General features: G+C 41.2%; 1 protein-coding gene across 1 annotated transcript; it reads right to left on the bottom strand.

Moving 5' to 3' along the window:
- Nucleotides 1–3599: 3599 nt before the first annotated feature.
- LOC308115588 (protein-glutamine gamma-glutamyltransferase K-like) lies at nt 3600–19677 on the bottom strand. The gene is made up of 14 exons (XM_080473166.1): nt 19591–19677; nt 14667–14950; nt 14382–14573; nt 10035–10286; nt 9279–9397; nt 9059–9166; nt 8149–8326; nt 7928–8066; nt 7628–7820; nt 6113–6266; nt 5748–6032; nt 4628–4788; nt 4236–4372; nt 3600–4124 (listed from the first exon to the last, which is right to left on the bottom strand). The coding sequence occupies exons 2-14, from the start codon at nt 14947–14949 to the stop codon at nt 3965–3967; spliced, it is 2361 nt and encodes a 786-aa protein (XP_080329292.1). The 5' UTR covers nt 14950; nt 19591–19677; the 3' UTR covers nt 3600–3964.

Raw genomic sequence — 19677 nt, 5'->3', positions numbered from 1 at the left:
GCCAAGAGAAGGCTGTAGGTGTAGGAAGTAACAATAACCAGATGAGTTTGATTATTGTACTACCAATAAAACCCTCACTTCACCCAAACAGAACCCCAAAGACACAATACTGCAACAGAGGGCCAAACAGGTAATGCCCAGTAACTAGACAATGTTTGATTTAAAACAAAAAGGCAGCTTCTTCTCCAGAAGGCCGTTTACTAAAGTTCGACAAACACAAATTCAACAAACAAAAGAGTGGCAAAATAAACAAAACCACTAATTGACACATAACAAAACAGCTGGTACCATCACCAAACTGTTGGACGATGGGTCCCGTTGACCAGGGTTTAAAGGGGACATATCATGCTAAATCCACTTTTTTAGCCCTTAAATGCATGTTGTTGTATATTTAGAGTGTTTAGAAGTACAGAAAAGTTCAAAGTAGTCTCTTCAGGTGCTCCGTTGATATCTTTATATTCTGTTTTGGTCATATTTTGCGATCGGTTTCGATTTTTCTATTCTCTATTACGTTTTTTGAACAATGACGTCACAGTATTCTCAGCGGAACTGCCAAATTAGGACATCGACATTTCGAGCAATCCGCCATTTTTGTTTCTCGCTGCGATTTTGTAGTCCAACCGAAGTTACGAGAGGATAAGTCGAAATGTTCGGTTGTTGGATGTAGTAACCCACAAGCTTCGTTACACCGTCTCCCAGCATCAGAACCTTTTCGAAGTGCCTGGTTGAGTTTTATTTTTCACAGAAATGTACCCACATCTGTGGGTAAGGTCATTTTTGTGTGCGCGAATCACTTTAAGGACGACTGCTTCAGCAACCTCCACCAGTATAAAGATGGATTTGCCGAAAGACTTGGTCTGATTGAGCGGTCAGTTCCTTCTATCTATGGAGACGACGAACAGAGCACTTCGGTAAGCTGTATATAACGCTAAAAAGTGTGATGATAAGACGTCCCTGTCATTGTTTTGTTAGCATTAGCAGTTGCACCGTCTTCATATGTTAGCGCTGTGTGCTCGTTTTAGATTATAATGTAACTTCTGTGTTAAATAGTCGTTGTAATACAGGCAGTATTGTAGTAGTGGGCATGGATGGAGAAGTTAGTGTAAATATAGTAACACACCATTGCGTTACATCCATATGAAGACGTTGTTCTGTAGGTGCATCATCGTCATTTTCATCTCGCTCCGCCGGGTCCGACTCTGGCTCCAACATGTATGGCTGGATGGACAAATCTTCCGTTGTTGACATTTTGTAAATAATGTGTGAATATAAAGTTTCTGCGCCGCTAGATAATTGTATCTGTTCTATCAAACTACAAAGATGGCCGAACAGGGTGGCGTTGAACCGAGTGTCACCTCTGCAACCTGGAGAGGAGGCGGGGTATGAAGTGTTTCATTTGCATTTGAAGAGACCGCCCAAAACGAGTTGCTCTCAGAAGCACATCAGAAAAGGGGTTGAAAAGGGGCCTGTGGAGCTATAATAATGAGGAATTCAGACCCAAGCATTGCAGTTTCGCGTTGTATAGACCACAACTGTATGATTTATATGTAAAAAGGAAGGATTTAAAAGCATGATATGTCTCCTTTAACTTGACCAAGGTGTAACTCACACACAAATATCGAAAGGTTTAGAGTGGAGACGAGTTCAAAAGATCACACAACAATTCCAACACACACCAAGGTTCTTGGGGCAGACGGGGCAGACTCCTCCTGCCCCAGCCGCCATGAGGAGTCTGCTGGAGCTGTTTAAATAGTCTCAGCTGGTGGGCGGAGCTGAGCCCAGCTGCAGTCATTTTGCAATCAGAGTGCTCCACATCAGGACAGGAGGAAGAGGAGGAGGAAGCCGGTGACTAAACCTGTACCATTCATATACATGAATCTTCTTTTTTGCAGTAAGTTCCCTTGGTGCTTGTGCATTTGCACTCAACTAGTAATAAAAAGTTTATTAAAGTAATGAAAAGGCCATACAATGCATAAGGTGGTTAAGACAGTTATGCTCGGACGGGTTGCACTGTCACTGATTTTCTCACTCTTCTCTTGGGTTTAAAACGTCCACCTGTGATCTAAGACAAGAAAATAAAAATAAAAGGTAATTGCTCAAATAGAGAGTATTTTTTTAAACACATAATCCCATGTTGTACAATCAGAATAAGGTAAAATGCACAGTTCCATTGCATTGATCATTGTACACACTTTTCCATTTTCTCTCTGAGACATAATGGACACAAACTAAGGCCACTTGATTTATGCATTTACATGTTTCTGTACTCAATATTGCTGCCAGAGGAAATCACTATCTGAAGTGGCTGGAGCTTTCACAGTGTCTTAATGTACAGTATGCAAATCCGTCTGATGCACTTAGTGCAGAGAAGAATATTGCGTATTGTCATACCATGGACACTTGAAATGTTGAACAAACACACAAAATGTCATCTCTGAGATGTATCCAACATTGTGTGAGATGGACCTGTTCCATTTTGTGCAGTGACACGGCTCTGCTGATGCACACAGTAGCGCTCAAGGCTGCAATAATGGAAAAGAGTGCATACTCCAGGAGACAAGAACAATTGGTGTGTCTTTAGAAGATGTCAAAATAGATGCTTTTTTGTGGCACTGTAGAATCTTTATGCTACCATTTACTGTCTTGCAGACAAAATGTGGTTTTGGATGTTTCCTCTTTCAGAGTAAAAAAAATGTAATTGTTCAGCAGATCTAACACTGCTCATCGGCAAAGTCAACAATACCAACAAACAACAGTCTCCATTGTATGTAGGAGGCGCCGCTCACAGACAGAGAAGCTGTGACAGTGAGAAAGCAGGGCTCCAATGGAATATGGAGGTCTCAAATAAATGATTGTAGATTGAGAACCAATTAATCGATTTGAAAACAAATTTTTTAACTGAAAGGATTGCCACAGAATTAATGTGAAATTTTCATGTCTGTAGAATCATCCATATAGAGGGAGTGAGTTGGGACAAATGTCTGCTCTGTTGGTTTATACAGAAAAATATCTCTCCCAAAAAATGAATTGCAGTCTATGATAAAAAAAAAAGAATAAAAACAAAATTTTGTGTGCTTGCCACTTGCTGACGACTAGAATCTCTTCCATAATAGTGATTGAGAAAAAGTATCAATGAAGTACCAATAAAAGGGGAAAAGTATCAATAAAGTATCAGTAATAGTAAAAAATATATCAATAAAGTAGCAGCTGTAGGAGAATTAGTCAACTCTTTGTCTCAAGACTATATATATATATATAGATGTTTGAAATGTGATAGGTGAATTGTGATGCAACTTTATTTTCAAATACAAGCCCCACACTGTAGCTTTAAATAAGAACATTTATTTTTATTCATTCATTTTCTTCCACTTAGCCATTTCCAGGTCGCGGGGGTGACAGTCTGAGCACTGTCACCCAGATCACAATGCACCGATTGAGAACCTTCCTGCAGGTGGTGAGCCCACGGGAAGGTGGCGCCCGGTGTGGGACACGAACCCACTACCTTGAGAGTGAGAGTCTCGTGCTCTACCAACTGAGCTACATTTATTTTTATGGTCAACAAAATAGAATCAATACAGTCAATCTGGATACAAAACACATTTTCAATATTGAGGCAGTTCTATAAAGAGAGCATATCTCTTTAGTGTTTTTTTTTTTACAGCTGCCTGTTTGTTCAACCTCTGCACTGTCTGTAGTACTCAAAAAGTAATCACAGCGCCTTACATAAGTGCACAGTACTTCCTCGCTTCTTAATTATGAACTAATTTGTTGCGAGCTATATTGTGGCGTCTCAAAAACTTAGATCCTCTGTCATTTGTCACAGAAATATGCTTACGCACTGTACAAGCACATTAAAAAGTGCCTTTTCATATAAATAAATGGAACCAGGCTTCATGAAGAAACACAGTGAAATGAGCATCTATGGAAAAAAATCACAAGAAGCATTCCGTTCCAAAGTGCCCTGCTACTGAGTGGCATTGCTTTTGTCCTCCACAGTAATGTCGCACACTCCATGAACCTGCGTGAGCTGCTTACAGTCCAGTGAAGCCAGCAATTTCTTCTGTCCGGGAAGAGTGGGAACAAAGTGCTCAGTGAGAGACACTGAGGCATGGCTCCCAATATCGCTGAGGGTATAACAGGAAATGACAGTGGCCATCACAAAAGAGAAAGATAGAGCTTTTTTTTTTTTTTTTTTACTTTCTATAAAATTAAGTAGTTGTTTTTTTCCCCCTTACCCATAATTAATGTTTCGAGCAGGTAGAAGGCCGAGACCTTCCACGTGGAACAACACTGCTTTCAGCACTTGTGGTAGTGGATTTGTGAATGAAATCTCTACAGCCATCTTTTCACCGACCACTGCTTTCCCGATTGGCTGAGAACACACACACACACACACACACACACACACACACACACACACACACACACACACACACACACACACACACACACACACACACACACACACACACACACACACACACACACACACACACACACACACACACACACACACACACACACACACACACACACACACACACACACACACACACACAAAGTCAGAGTTAAAATGAGATTCTAGTTTTACGTGTCAATATTCACCCTGATGAGCTCTGTGACTTACTTTTATAATAAGATCTGGGGTTGTGAGTCGAAATGTGAACTGAGTGGCCAGAACCTGCTGTGTTTCGTTGACCCTGCCCGATAGTGTCAGCATCATGGCGGCCTGGTCAACCAGCTGGTCCTTGTAGTCTTTGTATTCCAGAGTCCAGTCCAAGCTCTTCTCTGTAGGCAGGAGATGGAGCCAAAGAAACAGAATTAACTCTCAAGAAACAATATTACTCATTTGTACTTTTTTTTGTTTTTTGTTTTTTTTAAATTTGGAATGGCATGAGTTAAAGAAACAGTTTCAAATGAATCTTACATGGTGTAAACTCACACATGTGCATGTCTTTGGTCTCTCCCAGTTGCAACACACCTGATTGCTTTACCACACACCTGATTATTGGGCTTTGTTTTAAATTTTCTTTTTACAAGGTTGATGATAACTGCAATTTCCTCAAGGACTGCAATTTGACAACCCTGAAGGATGCTATGTCAGTAATTGCAGTGAGAGTATGTAAGAACTTGGTGCTTTTGATTTTGGTGAATGGAAAGTCTGTGTGACACAGAGCATTCCACACTCATGGCTTGGAATTGTGCTGTTTTTAGACGTTTTTTCAACTATGATATTCTTCAGGTTTAAAAGGTTAATTAGTTGTCATTTTTTGCATTATGCCATCCAGCTTCCATTATAGATTTGATATTTGCTCAACTAAATACATTTTTGCTGTCCTTTCTTCGTGCACAGGTCCCATTTACCAGTTCAATGTCATCCAACGTCAAAGATTGTTAATGGGAGACTCAATGCACACAAAAGGAAGCAACACAACAGCAACACAGCAAACACTAAGATTCAGCAAAATTAAGTCAAGCTTTTTTAAATGTGTTTTTTAAGGAAAAGTGTTGTGCAATGATCCAATGACCTTTATCCAAGATCTTGCAGGCATGTCGAGGTGTAAAATGAACACCACACGTTGAGTTCAGCTCACTGCACAAAGCAACTCGTTTTATGAACATAACAGCAAAACCTACATCAGGTACGTTATCTTTTTTCCCCAAAGGTGCAGTCCAGACACTTCCTTTCATTGTCAAAGCCTGGCTGAATTTGTGTGATTCATTCGTAGGGACGACGCAGCACTTACCCTCATTGGGCAGGATGTCCACATCTGTGGTGTCCTTCCTGACTATGGCTTTGTGGACTCCTGTGTAATACATGACAGCCACCTGACTGTGCAAGGAGACTTGGCGGTTCTTTGAGCTGCTGTTTCGCAGCACGATGCTCAGCTCAACGTCGCCACCCATTTCAGGACCTCCACCAGCCATGACCACATCTAAAGAGACGTCCTCAGCTGTGGGAGTTGAGTAGGCTTCTGCTTTGGAGCCGTAGCGACATGCTGTTTCCACTGCGATACGTTCCTCCACTGACCCTGTGAGTTACCGGAGATGTTGAGCAACTATGAATAAAAGCTGAGTTTCATGTTTGCGTGTCTGCGTGTTGAGATGATACCTTCAGCTTGTTTGTAAAGGGTTGTTATATCGTTGCGCTCATCGGAGCCAACAGCCTTGGTGCTGATAAAGTGACCCACAACTTTTTTCTCACTGTAAATTTGACTGAATGTTCCGTCTGCATTCCTCTGCCAGTAGATTTTATCGCTGTTCACCTGAGAAACCAGAGGAGAGGAAGAACAGAGATTCCATGGGTTAGAAGATCAGCGATGAACAGATGGGAAATTGTCACGAATCTTCGAATGGACGCCATATGGCACATTTATTTTGCAGAATATATGTAATCAATTCTAATGACTGTTTGTTCTGCAGAAGTTTTTGTTTTAACTTTCATGACTTTGAATAAGCAACAGGGACTCTGACTGGGAGGAAGGCAGTTGCAACTAATAATTAGATGGACTTTACTCACAAATGTCCATTTTTCTTTTTTATTCTAAACGCATTTTCAGTTCATCTATGATGAAAACAAGCACAGTCCTCTACTGTTTATAGAGGACTCTGAACAGTTCAATACTGAGTATGTTCACAATTTGCTGCTATACATGCAATGAGCTTGTGCGGTATGAATGTTCCAGAGTGTTTATTTCTCTGTGAGGAATGTTGTTTCATTCTTCAGAAGAGCTGCTCACAGCTGGAGTAGGTTGGAGCTGACTGTGTGCATAGAAAGCAATTGTCTATCAAATGCTCTATTGAGTTAATATCCAGCAAATGTGGGGGCCAGTGAATTCAATTAAATTAAACTTTAATTATATAGCATCAAATACAACACAGTAATTTCTAGGTGCTTTTAACAGAGAGAAACCCAACAAATAGCTGCCTGACATTCACTTGTGCTCCATATTCAAACATGCAAAAATCCCAACTCAATACAAAGGACAAAGGCATTCAAATTCAGTGTCAGTGTAGATTTCTTTTCAAACTTGGATTTTAATCGGTGGTTCTTACAAAGATTAAGGATTTTCTATCATTCTCACATTCTTAGTCTGTGTCTTTTTGTTTTTTTGTTTTATTTCAAATGCTATTTTTTATTTTATCATGAACTGTTTTCAGTTTGTTGAAAATATATTTGTAGCCTTAGTTTTGAAAATTGCTAAACAGATTATGTTATTTGTGCAATTTTGTTGGTCTGGGAAATGGACACAAATATGTGGAAATGTGTATTGTCGCGCAAAACAGAAACTCAGGTGTCTGACTACCACATGTAACCCTATTCCTGCCATCATCACCCCATTGACTTTGCATTCTGTTGTTAGACAACATCTTCAGCAAATTGTCTTTTTCTAATAGGCCTGAGTATGGTGTTATATAGAAATGCTAGATAACTTTTAGCTGGAAACACAGCAGATGTTTTTGTAGTTTTTCTAAACAGAGATGGGTTGCCTGCATATTACATCATTAAAGCTCACTATCCAAAAATGTTCCATCCAACAAAAGCTGAGCTGACTATTATGTACAGTCCAGTATATAAATATACCCAACACTGAATTTGTGGCTTGAGGGAAAGTATTTTATTTACCTCAGCAAACACAAAAGGTGTGTCGTGCTTCAGGTAGGCCTGACCGTTGCGGACAGCAGTGACAGAAGCAGGACCACAGCGAAATGTTCCCAGGCTTGTCTCCTGAGGCGTGGCGTCAACCGCCTGCCAGCCTCCGTGGCCTGGAGGTAAATCTGGACGTGCCATCCAGCAGTCGTTCCACACATGGAAGTTCCTTCAGAGAAAGAAAATCAAACTCATTTGACCGGAGGGTTCTGTGTGCCATGTGAGCTCGAGCTTAACCCTTGATGTGTAAAGTTGAGAGGCAGTGACCCAACATACCAGATGGAGTCTGCATTCAGGAGCTCGATAGGTTCCAGGTTCTCGTCCAGGTACACATCTGTGGTCAACGAGACGTCCGTGTCGTGAGCTGAGCTGAAATTGGTCACAGTTCGGCCGGGAATGCCTAGACACCTTAAAACTGAAAGAAAAATATGATCATTATCTTTATTTTAGTTGTTGTATAACAATATGGATTAAAACAAAACAAGTAATTAGCTGACCTGTAGTGACGACACCAGCAAAGACCCAGCATTGGCCATACTTTACAGGAGTGGCTTTTTTTGTATGATATTCACTCAGGATTTCAACACTTCCACTCCATGTAGTTGGAGCAGTCCCATTTGAATAATTTCCAGACCAATTCCCTTCCACAACACCATGGTCATCAACACTGTTGATCTAGAAAATAGAAGAATTGATAGTTGAATATTTAAACTGATAGCGGCACTAAAGTAAAAGCCAAAGTCAGTTTGGCTGAAGCTCTTGGTGTAGGTCCCACTTGCTCTGACATATGACAATCCATTCAGAGGTTATTTCAGTCTCAACAGCCTCAACTGGTACTGCAGACAAAAATGTGTTTTTAAGCCGTAAGTCTGGTGTTGTGACTGAAATAGGATGGCACATGTCAACGTTGCTTTGAATTCTGACATCAATGTCAAATCTATCAAAATCTGCTTTTCGTGGGTTGAAAGTGACTCACCATGCAACTGTTTGATTTCCTATGCAGTCTAACTAAGTCTGTACTGCCACACAGAGTGACTAGCTGGAGTTTGTTGTAATTATGAACTCAAAGCAAAAGAAAAATATACGTTTTCCCCCACTTCCTCTGGACATTCTGATAAGCAGTAGAAAACTTGCTTTCAACCCCATGTCTAATTCATGGTTTCCTATAAAATCCACTGGGTCCTGTTGCTACAATAGCTAGAAAACAATGATGAAGGCATGAAGGCATTTCAAAGATATGCAGGGGCATTTTAATCTTCTGTGATCAAAATGGAAACAAAGAAAATTCAATCAGTTTGGGACCTGAAGGCTCCGGGTGGCCTGTCAAACCACTGCTGGGTTGAATGTTGTTGGTACATTTTTAAAAGACATATAAAAGAATTAATAAAAAAAAAAAAACTGTCTCACCATGGCTGAGATGACTCGCACCACATTAACTGGATCACCCCAACCTGATGGAGGCGTTCCACTCTTTTCTAGGATGAAGAGGCACGCAGCGAGAATCCCTTCATCAAACTGAAACCAAAAGACAGAAAAGCACTCAGCGGGCGAGAGGAGGGAGAGTCAGTATCCGTCGCATAGCTTATTCACTCAACTCGGACACTAAGAGATGACACAGCCCACTCACCTGTCCATAGTCCCATGTTCTCACTCCAATCTGATTCATTGTACCGTAGTAGATTCGACCGACGTCGTTCAGGACATACTCCTGTCGCTCTTCCTCAGAATGCAAGTACACCGAGTCATCTGAGAGAGAAAGTAAGAAATAGCCCTAAAGCATGGATTTGACAAACAGGCAACCCTTTGTCCAATTTTTCACAACAGACAGAGTTGCTCAGAGAAAAACGTCACTAAATGGAGCTTGTAATGAGTTTTTTTGCACGTAAAAGTGTGGTCCCTCTAAATGATTATTCAGTCTAGGATTCAAAGATAATTTATTGTCATACCAGTACACTGGACACACACACACACACACACACACACACACACACACACACACACACACACACACACACACACACACACACACACACACACACACACACACACACACACACACACACACACACACACACACACACACACACACACACACACACACACACACACACACACACACACACACACACACACACAGAAAGGCCCTGGTCGGTATTGGAAACCAAATCTGAGAGCGCTAACTGGTGCTCCACCGTATGGCCCAAAATCCTAACATCCCGAGATTGTGATTAAAGGCTTCAAAAGATTCAAAATAAACAATATTTTACGTACAATGTTACAACTGAGCTATAAATTTTACTATAATTTAAAAAAAAGAAATCAGTGCATTGCTGTATTTATTTGGACCTGAGCAGTCAATGATACAGATTGATAAGAGGTTTACCTTCACACCAGGGGTTGAACAGGATGTGGACGTCGTTTGCAGGGTTGTGTGTCGACAGATACTGGCCATTTACACTGTTTGTTTCTACTCTGAGTTGATATCGGCCGATGATCGCCGTGGGTGGAGAATTCACTGACAGCATCATTTTTTGGTTGTCCTGTTTCATAACTGCAGCCCCCCAGCAATTTTCCTTCAACTCCTCCACCAAAGGTACGATCACATGGGTTCTTTTCGACACAACTGGCAGTGGCCCTTGAAAAAAAAAATAAAAAGATAGGAGATGCACGTCACAGACACATGAGGGAATGAGAAATGTAACAGCAATACCCAACTGTCACACGCCCAGACCGGAGCAGAGCAAAACCACAGTTCAGTCAGTGTTTTTTCTTTCTTTCAATGAGAAACCGCACCTGCATTCCTCAATTGTGCAAACGGTTTGAATAAATCCAAAACACACACACACACACACACACACACACACACACTGACATCATACATTCCGTCCTCTCACATTAACACCATTACCTTAATAATGGCCCTGCTGAATGTAACCAGGGCAATAAAACAATGCTTGGCCCACAGGAACATTGACAATATTGTGTCCAGCTGCATTTTAGTTCCTACAAGGTGGGTTGGGCCTCACAAGTGTAGTGTGCTTGAAGGTTTCCGGCCACCCAAGGTCAGTAAAACTAGAGTACCCTCACGCAAGCATGTATACGTGCAAGCGCACACACTACGCATTCCCTTGCTTATCACCTTGACTCTGAGAGGGCAAAGTTATCACATTCTCCACTTGCGTAAAAGTACAAATTTTTTTGGAAAAACAACAAAAGAAAGAATAATGTTGAAGCTTACACTAATTAAATAAGTTAAGTAAAAGCGATTCTAAAGTTGCCTTAAATCCCTCAAGTATTTACATTCAGTGTAAGTCAACATTTCTGTTGTGACAAAACAGAAAGTTCATTCATATCACTGATGATGTTTTTCTTCATATCACAAGCTGTACACTCGCTTGACTGCACGCCTTCTCTCCACGGTGGACTTCCCCTCTCTGTTACAGTGTCATCTTTTGACGTTGAAACAAGTGACAAGCCAGTTTGAAGAACGGGAGGAGGAGTGTGTGTGTGTGTTCAAATATTTGGGGTAAAACTAAATGGTTCAAATCAAATCAAATTCAACTTTTTTTATATAGCATGTTTGTGCAATAAAGTGCATCACAAAATGCTTTGGAGGTTGAAAATGACATAAAAAGAGAGTGATTTTTCCAGCCTCTGCCACACTCATGAAAACTAAAAGCTAACTGGAACAGATTAAGACTAAATGGAAAATTCTAAAATCCCACAATAGGCAAAAGAGGACATTAGTTAAAAGTCTTATTTTAAAGAAAGGTTTTAAGCCATCTTTAAAAAAAAAAATGGTTGTCATAACAGTAAATACTCATGCATATTGAAGCATACCTATGTGAAAGCTCTACTTTACTCTTCTACCCACTTCTGAACCCAACGGTCGCAGCCAATTGCTTAACCCTAGAAGCAGAACCTTATAGAATAGAATAGAAATGCCAGAGGGAAATTCTTTTACAGATTGCTCCACACAGAATAAGAATGTTCGAAAGTTCACACATTAAATAAAAATCAAATAAGTAATATTGAATATTAATATGTCAAGCTTAACTGTGACTACTATAAGCATAGAAAGAAAGGAATTGACGCAAAACACCACACGCACTATTTACAAAGAGTTATAGAATCTGATGGCCACAGGAAAGAAGGATTTCCTCTGGCGCTCTGTACTGCACTTTGGTGGGAAATGTCTGTTGCCTAATAACCCTTATTGCCTTCATGTTTGTTTGCTCTGCAGAGTAAGTGCCCAGGTTTTGAGCCCCACAGATCCCATTTTCACACTGATAAGAACCCACTAAAGTCACCAACTGGTCGTCACAGAATGAGTTGAAAACCAGCTTGTACAGAAAATAAAGAAATAGAAGAAACAGCCACTGTGAACTGAGGGAAAAAAGTGACCAAGAGAGAAAAATGGCAAGGACACACCAAAGAAGAAATATGAGTCACCGGCTGACTGCAAAACAATGGCTGTAAAAACATTTGTCGGAGTGAGAAATGTGTGTGATGGAAAATGTATCAACATGGACAACAATGACTGCAAAGTGAGTCTCCAAACAGATGTGATGAGTCACGATGACGAAGGATTAAGTGGCTCAGACAAGTTATAACCGGGTCCCAAAATCTAAAGCATACGTAAGAACCTGTGATAGAGGGTGTAGTTATTTGACATAGTGACCAGTCCCAGTGTTGCCCGCCTCCGCCCATCGCCAACTGGAATTGGCTGCTGCACCCTGCCGTCCTGGATTGTATAAAGCAGGACTGAAGATAAATGGATTGTGATGGATCTACTGCACAGTGGGGAGTTACACTAGTGGAAAAATGGATGTGAATACTGTTAAACCGGGAACCTTTTGGAGAGCTCTGACAAGCCATGTTTGTACCATGCAACACGGTTGTATTTGTACATAAACATGAGAAATGAGCTCATTAATGATGCTCCCTGTCATCAAAAGAAACATTGTAAACAAAGCAGTTTGGTAGTAAATCTTTTTTTTTTTCTTAATGGATGACGTACATCACATATTTTTGTGGGACTAATCAGATGCTCCCAAGGGGTAGGTTCACGAGTTTGCAAAAAACAAACTTTGCATTTGGCTTTTATCTCATTATCTAATCGACACAGAGTTAAATTGATGTTTTGGCAAACACTGAGGTGGTTTATTCAGTACACATTCAAGAAAAACGGAATACTTTCAGTGGGAAAAAGAGACACAGAACCGTAAAACTGTCAGAGTAAAACTATAGTCCCCTCGACAGTTAAACTCAGGCATCATGAAAAATACAGCCTCGATCACGATGTTTGCAAGGCTTCAGGCTGCAAAAGTTACCGGGAATCACAGAGGGGTCAAATCATTTGGTTGTCACTGACTTTCACTCAAACTCTAAAAACTACTGTCTGAAAAATGTGTGTTGTTTCAAGATGAGCTGCAATTAGGTTGAATTACAGTGTTTGGACCGAGCACAATTGGGGAGGTGGGAGTTGGGGGTGCGGCGTGGCAGCAAACAATATGAACAGAGAACCGAGAGGTGAAAACAAAGTGGCACGTTCCCTTTTTTGTTGGTGGTCTGGGGAATTTTTACAAACATAAAAACTGCTCTTATCTACAGCTGCTGTTGTCCCCTTGTTTACTGCTGGTGTGACAGATGGCTTCTTTAGCTCACTAGATTATGAATCACAATCAAAGCTGTTGATTTTGTTAATACAAAATGCGATCTTAATGGGTTGGGAAAACATTAAAAATTACATACTATGCCTTAGTCATTATTTTTAAACTTCACTTGTATCACCCGCTGCTGTATGTGTAGGATATTCTGCTCTCCGTGGAGTTAAGGAGAATAGGAAGGAATACAGGTGGTGGATTGAGGCTCGCACGCTTTGTAATGGCAGAATTAATGGTGAATAGTCAATAAAAGGGGCCGACAGTTATAGCAGAGTTGAAGACTCAGCATCTGCTAAATGATCTCCTGGGAACATAGCAACCAGAAATGTTACCATAGCAATAGTAACCAAAAATCTCTCTCTCTCTCTCTCTCTCTCTCTCTCTCTCATTATATTCCTATGAATCTATCTGGCTCTGCCGTATGTGTGTATGAGCAGAAACCAAAATAACAGCAGAAGACATTGACATAAAAGCCAAAATTCTCAGTTATCGTATGCTTTCTCTCATAACCCTGAATCCATCTCCTTCCACTGCTCAGTGAGGGAGCTTTTTAAATTGGCATGTGCAGCTCTGCACAGGGATCGAGGGCAGCATGAGAACGAGTGAGCGTTCGGTGCAAGCTGGATCGTGTCCATCCAGTTTCACACACATTTTTGAATTCGGGCCAGCCATGAGGAGAAATGTGGAATTATATATGGAGGCAAGGGCCAGGACACATTCTGTTCTCCACCCTCCCCTCTGGAAGACTCAGAGTCATGAGAGCTCGCACCAACAGACTGAAGAATAGCTTCTTCCCCATGGCTGTGAAGAGACTGCTGCAGGGATCATGACCCCCCCCCCCCAAAAGAACTTGCACTTCAATACCACACCTTACCAAAGACTATTTTTTTTATTTAAATGTGAATGTGACATGCTGCTGCTGCTGCTGCTATTAGTGATGCAACAAACGGAATTTCGTTGTACTTGAACAATGACAATAAAGCTTCTCTCTTTGTTATCAATATATGCTCCATAATGTATGAATTGTTGGAGTGAAATTCAGCATCGAGTTTTATCCAACTAACCTGTTTTGAGTTCGAGATGAAGCTTGTCGGTGTTGGGGTTAAAAGGTCGGGACAGGGTGATCCACATATTGAAGTTCTGCCCCCTTCGGATAATGAAGTTATCACTTTGGTAGAGATCTGTGTGGTGTTGCTTGCGATTTTCCCCTGCTTTGCTCTTCATGAGATCGACTGATTGCACTTTCAGAAGAAGTTCTGTGAAAACAAAAGAAATGAATGCCTGAAATCTATCTATTCTTTTCATTCTTGATAAAAAATACACCCGTGAAGGAAAAGTTATCCAATCACCTTTAAGCTCGTTGGCACCAGGGAAAGGATTGTCTGTGTTTTCCTCTTTTTCTGGATCATCAATCCCGGTGACCATCGTATCTGTGACGTCATCGTCATTGATTTGGGGACAGCAGCATGGACAGGCCTTGCGCAGCCACCGCCGACACGCATTTTCTTTCTTAAAGTCATCTTCTTCCAGTTCTTCTTCTTCTCCCTCCGTGTCCTCCCCAAACCCCAGGGTGACAGATGGAAACCGACCTACTGCAGCACTGTCTCGTATTGAACGTGTCTCTGCAGGCATCCTGAAGAAATACAAGCACACTCAGGAATTTGCCTTGGAGCCTCCATTTGATGAGATTAACAGTGTTCTTTTGTAGAACTTTGATTTATCACAAACACAATTATACACATATAGCATGCAGTGAAATGCATTTAGCACCTGTTTCAGACTGAAAGACTAAAACAAACAAGAAAAGGCTTGCCCTCGTTCTCTCTGTGCTTTCCTTCAGGCAGCCGTAACGGCGCCCTGCTGACAGCAGAGAGAACAGTCTGTGGCTGGGATGGATGGACTCATTCAGAATTTTCCTGGCCTTTAACCTGCATCGTTTCTCAAAAAAGTCCTGCAGTTTGGGGAGGATGGTTCTGATGGTGTGCTCCGCCAAGCGGACCACCCTCCTCAGGGGCAAGAAGAACTGCTGGGTGCTGCTGGCCATCCAGGTGATGGTACTTCCAGCCAAAACACTCTCAATGGTGCAGGTGTAACACAAGCAACACTCAACATCACAGTTACAATTAATACCACTGGGCATATTTTTCCTGTGGTGTAATTGGTGCCTGAAAACGCTGTCACAATGGATGGATTGTGTGAGCTATTTTAATGGTAGTCTGGCATCCAATTATTTCACAAAAACATGAAGGAGATTATTAGAAGGACAGCAGAGTTTAGCAATATTTTAATGCTCTCGATCAACACAATCCTTTGATGTGGACTTACAGCTTCATCACTGATAGCTTTCATGCAACATGCTGTTTCTAAACTCAGGATCAGACGGTGCAATTTGTTGATTCCAGTCTTTCACATGAAGGCAGATTTTTTTTAATCGCATTTATTATTTATTATAACAAAACAAGCAGGCACTGTCAAAGAAAAGTCTTCAGTAATGAGAACTATTACCATGTACATGGAAACCAGTACAGTTCTATGTTCAACTAAACACAGCATGTAGTCAGAATCCTAAATGTTGAAACTGAGGAATGGTACAGTAATTCAAAACTATTTGCAAATTTGAATTTGAAGCAAGTAGACTGATTTATAAAGGGGGAACAAAGTAACTTCTGTGTTACATCAGTTAACGTTCAAACGTATTTGAAACATTGTGAACTGAGAAGACCAGTGATTCGTCCCGTGACGGACGCTGGCTTTAGAGTTAGACTCGCGTGCCACTCCAGTGTTGAGGGCTTGAAGATCACAACCATCAAGAGTCGTTTCATTCTCTCTTGCAGATAGATTGTGTGGTTCCTCAGCTGTGCACTGCAGGTAACTAGACCCTTGTCTTCTGACTTATGCAGACTCTGACTGAGTGGTGAGTCCTTCCTTTTCGTTCCGAACATATTATCTTTTCCAAATTGATGGTCCTTTTTATTTTTTCTAACCATGTCATTGTATTGACAGGTTGTCAATTCACTGCATTAGTATATTTATTTCAACTATGTAAGTTAAAGAAAAATAACAAAAATACAACAGCCAGGCTCAAACAGGAAGTATTTTGTATGTGTACTTAAATTTAAAACTTTCTGACCTTTAAGACCTAGCTATTAATTTTTAAATCTTCCAAGGATTAAAGTCTTCAAGAAGAATGTATTATAATACCGGATTCATGTCCAGTACATAACAAAAAGAAAGAAAAGAAAGTACAAATATTGTAAAAATAAAAACAACAACAAAAAACAACAACAACCTGGAATCATTAAACTTTAAGTCCTGTCAAGCAGCTGGCCTACATGTGGAGGAGCAGCAAGCAAGAGGTGGAGTCTCAAGAGGATCGCCAGTTTGACCTCTTCAGTTTAGAAACAGTTTTTGACTCTGGTGGTTCAGCCTCTGATGGTTCACAACCTCCAGGGCGAAAAGATACAGCAGCAAACACTGCGTGTGTGGGCTGGAGGCTGCGTGGGCTTCTTCCTAATGCATGAGACACTTTTCCTACATGTGGAGATGGAGAGGTCTCAGGGGGTGGGTTTCACTTTTTTAGAGTTCACCACCCTGCAGCACCTTTTTCCCTGCAACTGAGCAGCACTGCCAGCAACCAACCCACGTGCAAGACTGACGTGTGTGTGTGTGTGTGGTGTGGTGTGGTGTTGTGTTGTGTTGTGTTGCTGGTACGTCTGAAGCTCTCTAAGAATGGGTTCATTCATAATTGCCAGTTTATAAACAGTCCTTTTTCTTTCATTAAGAAGGACATGTCATTGTAGAAACTGATTTCATTGAGTAACATTGCTCCACAGAAACAAGGAATTAACCATGCAACAACAGTTCATTCTATTGCTGTACACATAGAGTATCTCTCCTGGCAAGAGACATATAATAAAAACACATCCAGGGATGATTCACAGACGCTCACTATCTGATTTATTATCCAGTAGTGTGTCTACAAGAATTTGTGGGGATCTTAGAATGCGCTCTGATCCACAACCACGCTATGAAAATGCCTGTTTTTGTCGAAAGCAAAGTGTTTTATTTGCCTTTCAATTGACAGGAGTAAACAAGCTGACCAACAAATCAAAAAATTCTTATGTCGTGCAATACATTTTTGGCTGGAATGATAATTGTTTCACATTCCACGAAATGCGACAAACCCTTTGTGTGGAAATAATTTTCCACACAGGCTTTGCATTCCTCAGTAGCAGTGACTTTTGACCAAACCAGCTTACATGAAGCAATAACGAAACTGACAGTGAGTTTATTCCTCATTCATATACCAATGAGGTTGAGGCAGTGAGCGAAGGCAGGCAGATAGTGGAGAAGGTAAAGAGTGTTGCCTCCCAGTTGAAAAGGGTGCATCATGGTTACTGCTGACAACCAACAGAATTTCAAAACTGCAACATACATTTTTTTTATTGAGTCATTGTAACTGCAAAACTACAAAATCTATAATAATTAATAACCAGGTCCACTGTGGATTTAAGTGACATCATCTGAATTAGTTTTATATGGGCATCCAGACCAAGACTTCATCCATTCATACATCTATTAATTAGTCCCTCCATACACAGTTCCTCAATATATTCCTCGATTTGGGTTGCAGCTTGTCGTGGAGGGGTATCGGTTGGTCCTGAAGCCAGACCAGTTTTAGAACAACTTCTTTTAATAGTATGAGCAAGGTTTTATATGTTGGTGTTGTTTTAAACTGTAACAGGAATTTCAATTGATCAAGTGAACTTCAATGAGGATTGTGGCAGTTGTGATTTAAATCACAATTAACTCAAGTAACCTTTAATCTGTGAGGGTAAACTAAAGAAAAGGCACGGAGACACACATGTGACGTGCAAATCTCATAAAATGAAATTGGCTTGCATTTGAACCCTGTACGTTCCTCTTGTGACAGCAGCACATATCACCCAGGCCCGGAGCATTTCAAAGATAAACAACACAACAATAGTTAAGATTCTTCTTGCTGACGTTTTCTTGGCATCAGTTTCTGCGACTTCAGTTTTGACCACAGTGGCTGATAAACTGACTGACGGTTAAGAACGTTAAGTTTGTTATTACTGATGTCATGTCTCAAATCACATATTTCTTTAGCTCCTGGTGCTATTTTGACTGCATGAGAAGGTTCACACTGCTAAGTGTGGCAACAAGTAGTGCACTCAGACAGGGTGTACTCCAAACAGACATGGCAGGTGTGAAAAGTGCCACATGCTGCATCCTCAATGGCTCACGTGATGATTACCAAGACTGAAAGCATGCGATCCGACTGTATGCAGAAGAGACTGACATCAGCCGGCTTGTACAGTATTTCAGATCCAGAAAATATATTGCTTCACAGCTCCAGACAATACTATCCAGAGCTGCCACTGTCTGCACTGCACAGTGAGAAGAAGACTTAATAGACCCAGCAGCATGAGCGACACTCTGTGACACGTCGCGGATGATCAGGCCACCGACAGCGGAACCTGCTCCGGAGACCAGACTCTTTTCGCTTCTTCATCTGCGCGGTGTTCTCAGGCCGCCGCGTGCTGGCACACGTCAGGCGATTGCACCAATCGCACACTCAAATACTTTGTGGAAGTTAATCAGAAGTACATAATGTCCCAGAAAACGTGTTCAGATGTCAGGGTCAAAGTTCACTCCCATGACTCCCCCAGCAGATACAGCAGACTCTGGTACTATTCATTAAGGCAGAAGATTTTTCCTCTAGGAGGGTGGTGATTCGGTGAAAGCATCCCTCAGCTGCACTCATGACCCATCTGCCTGAAGGCTGATTTCTCTGAGGCACAAAGCCACACTCACTGATGTCAGAGATACAATAGTCAAATGACTCATTTTATTTGTAATGACTGACTTAATACGTGTGATTTGCCATGTGTGAGAACGCCCATGTGTGTCAGCATTCAAACAAAACCAAAAACAACAGTATTATTGTAATAACTCTCAAAATATGCACTTTTCCTGTGAAATAACAAGTTCCATCCATTCAGGGAACAGAATGACAATAAAGCAAAGTCTGAGAGAGTAAAGTAAGCCAGAAAGTCGACTGAGATTATTACTAGTGAACCAGTAAACAGCAGCACCACAGTTACGAGAGTGGCTGGCTCCTTTCCCTTTTACGTAAAGCAAACAGAGACTCACGGACTCAATCAACAGCCGAGTGCAGTAAATAGTTACCAAAGCAAAACATACAGCGGAGAGACAGAGAGAGGCGTGAAAGTGTTCAATTAGACTCACTCAGCACAGTGTAAGAATGAAGCCGTCGTAGAGTCTGCAGGAAGAAGTCTTCAGTTCTCTTTTTTGTTTCACAGTCAAGCTCCAACT

The sequence above is a fragment of the Lipophrys pholis genome (genome assembly GCF_963383615.2).
Source record: "Lipophrys pholis genome assembly, chromosome: 10".
NCBI classification, from domain to species: domain Eukaryota; kingdom Metazoa; phylum Chordata; class Actinopteri; order Blenniiformes; family Blenniidae; genus Lipophrys; species Lipophrys pholis.
This window is presented reverse-complemented; position numbering and strand designations above follow the sequence as displayed.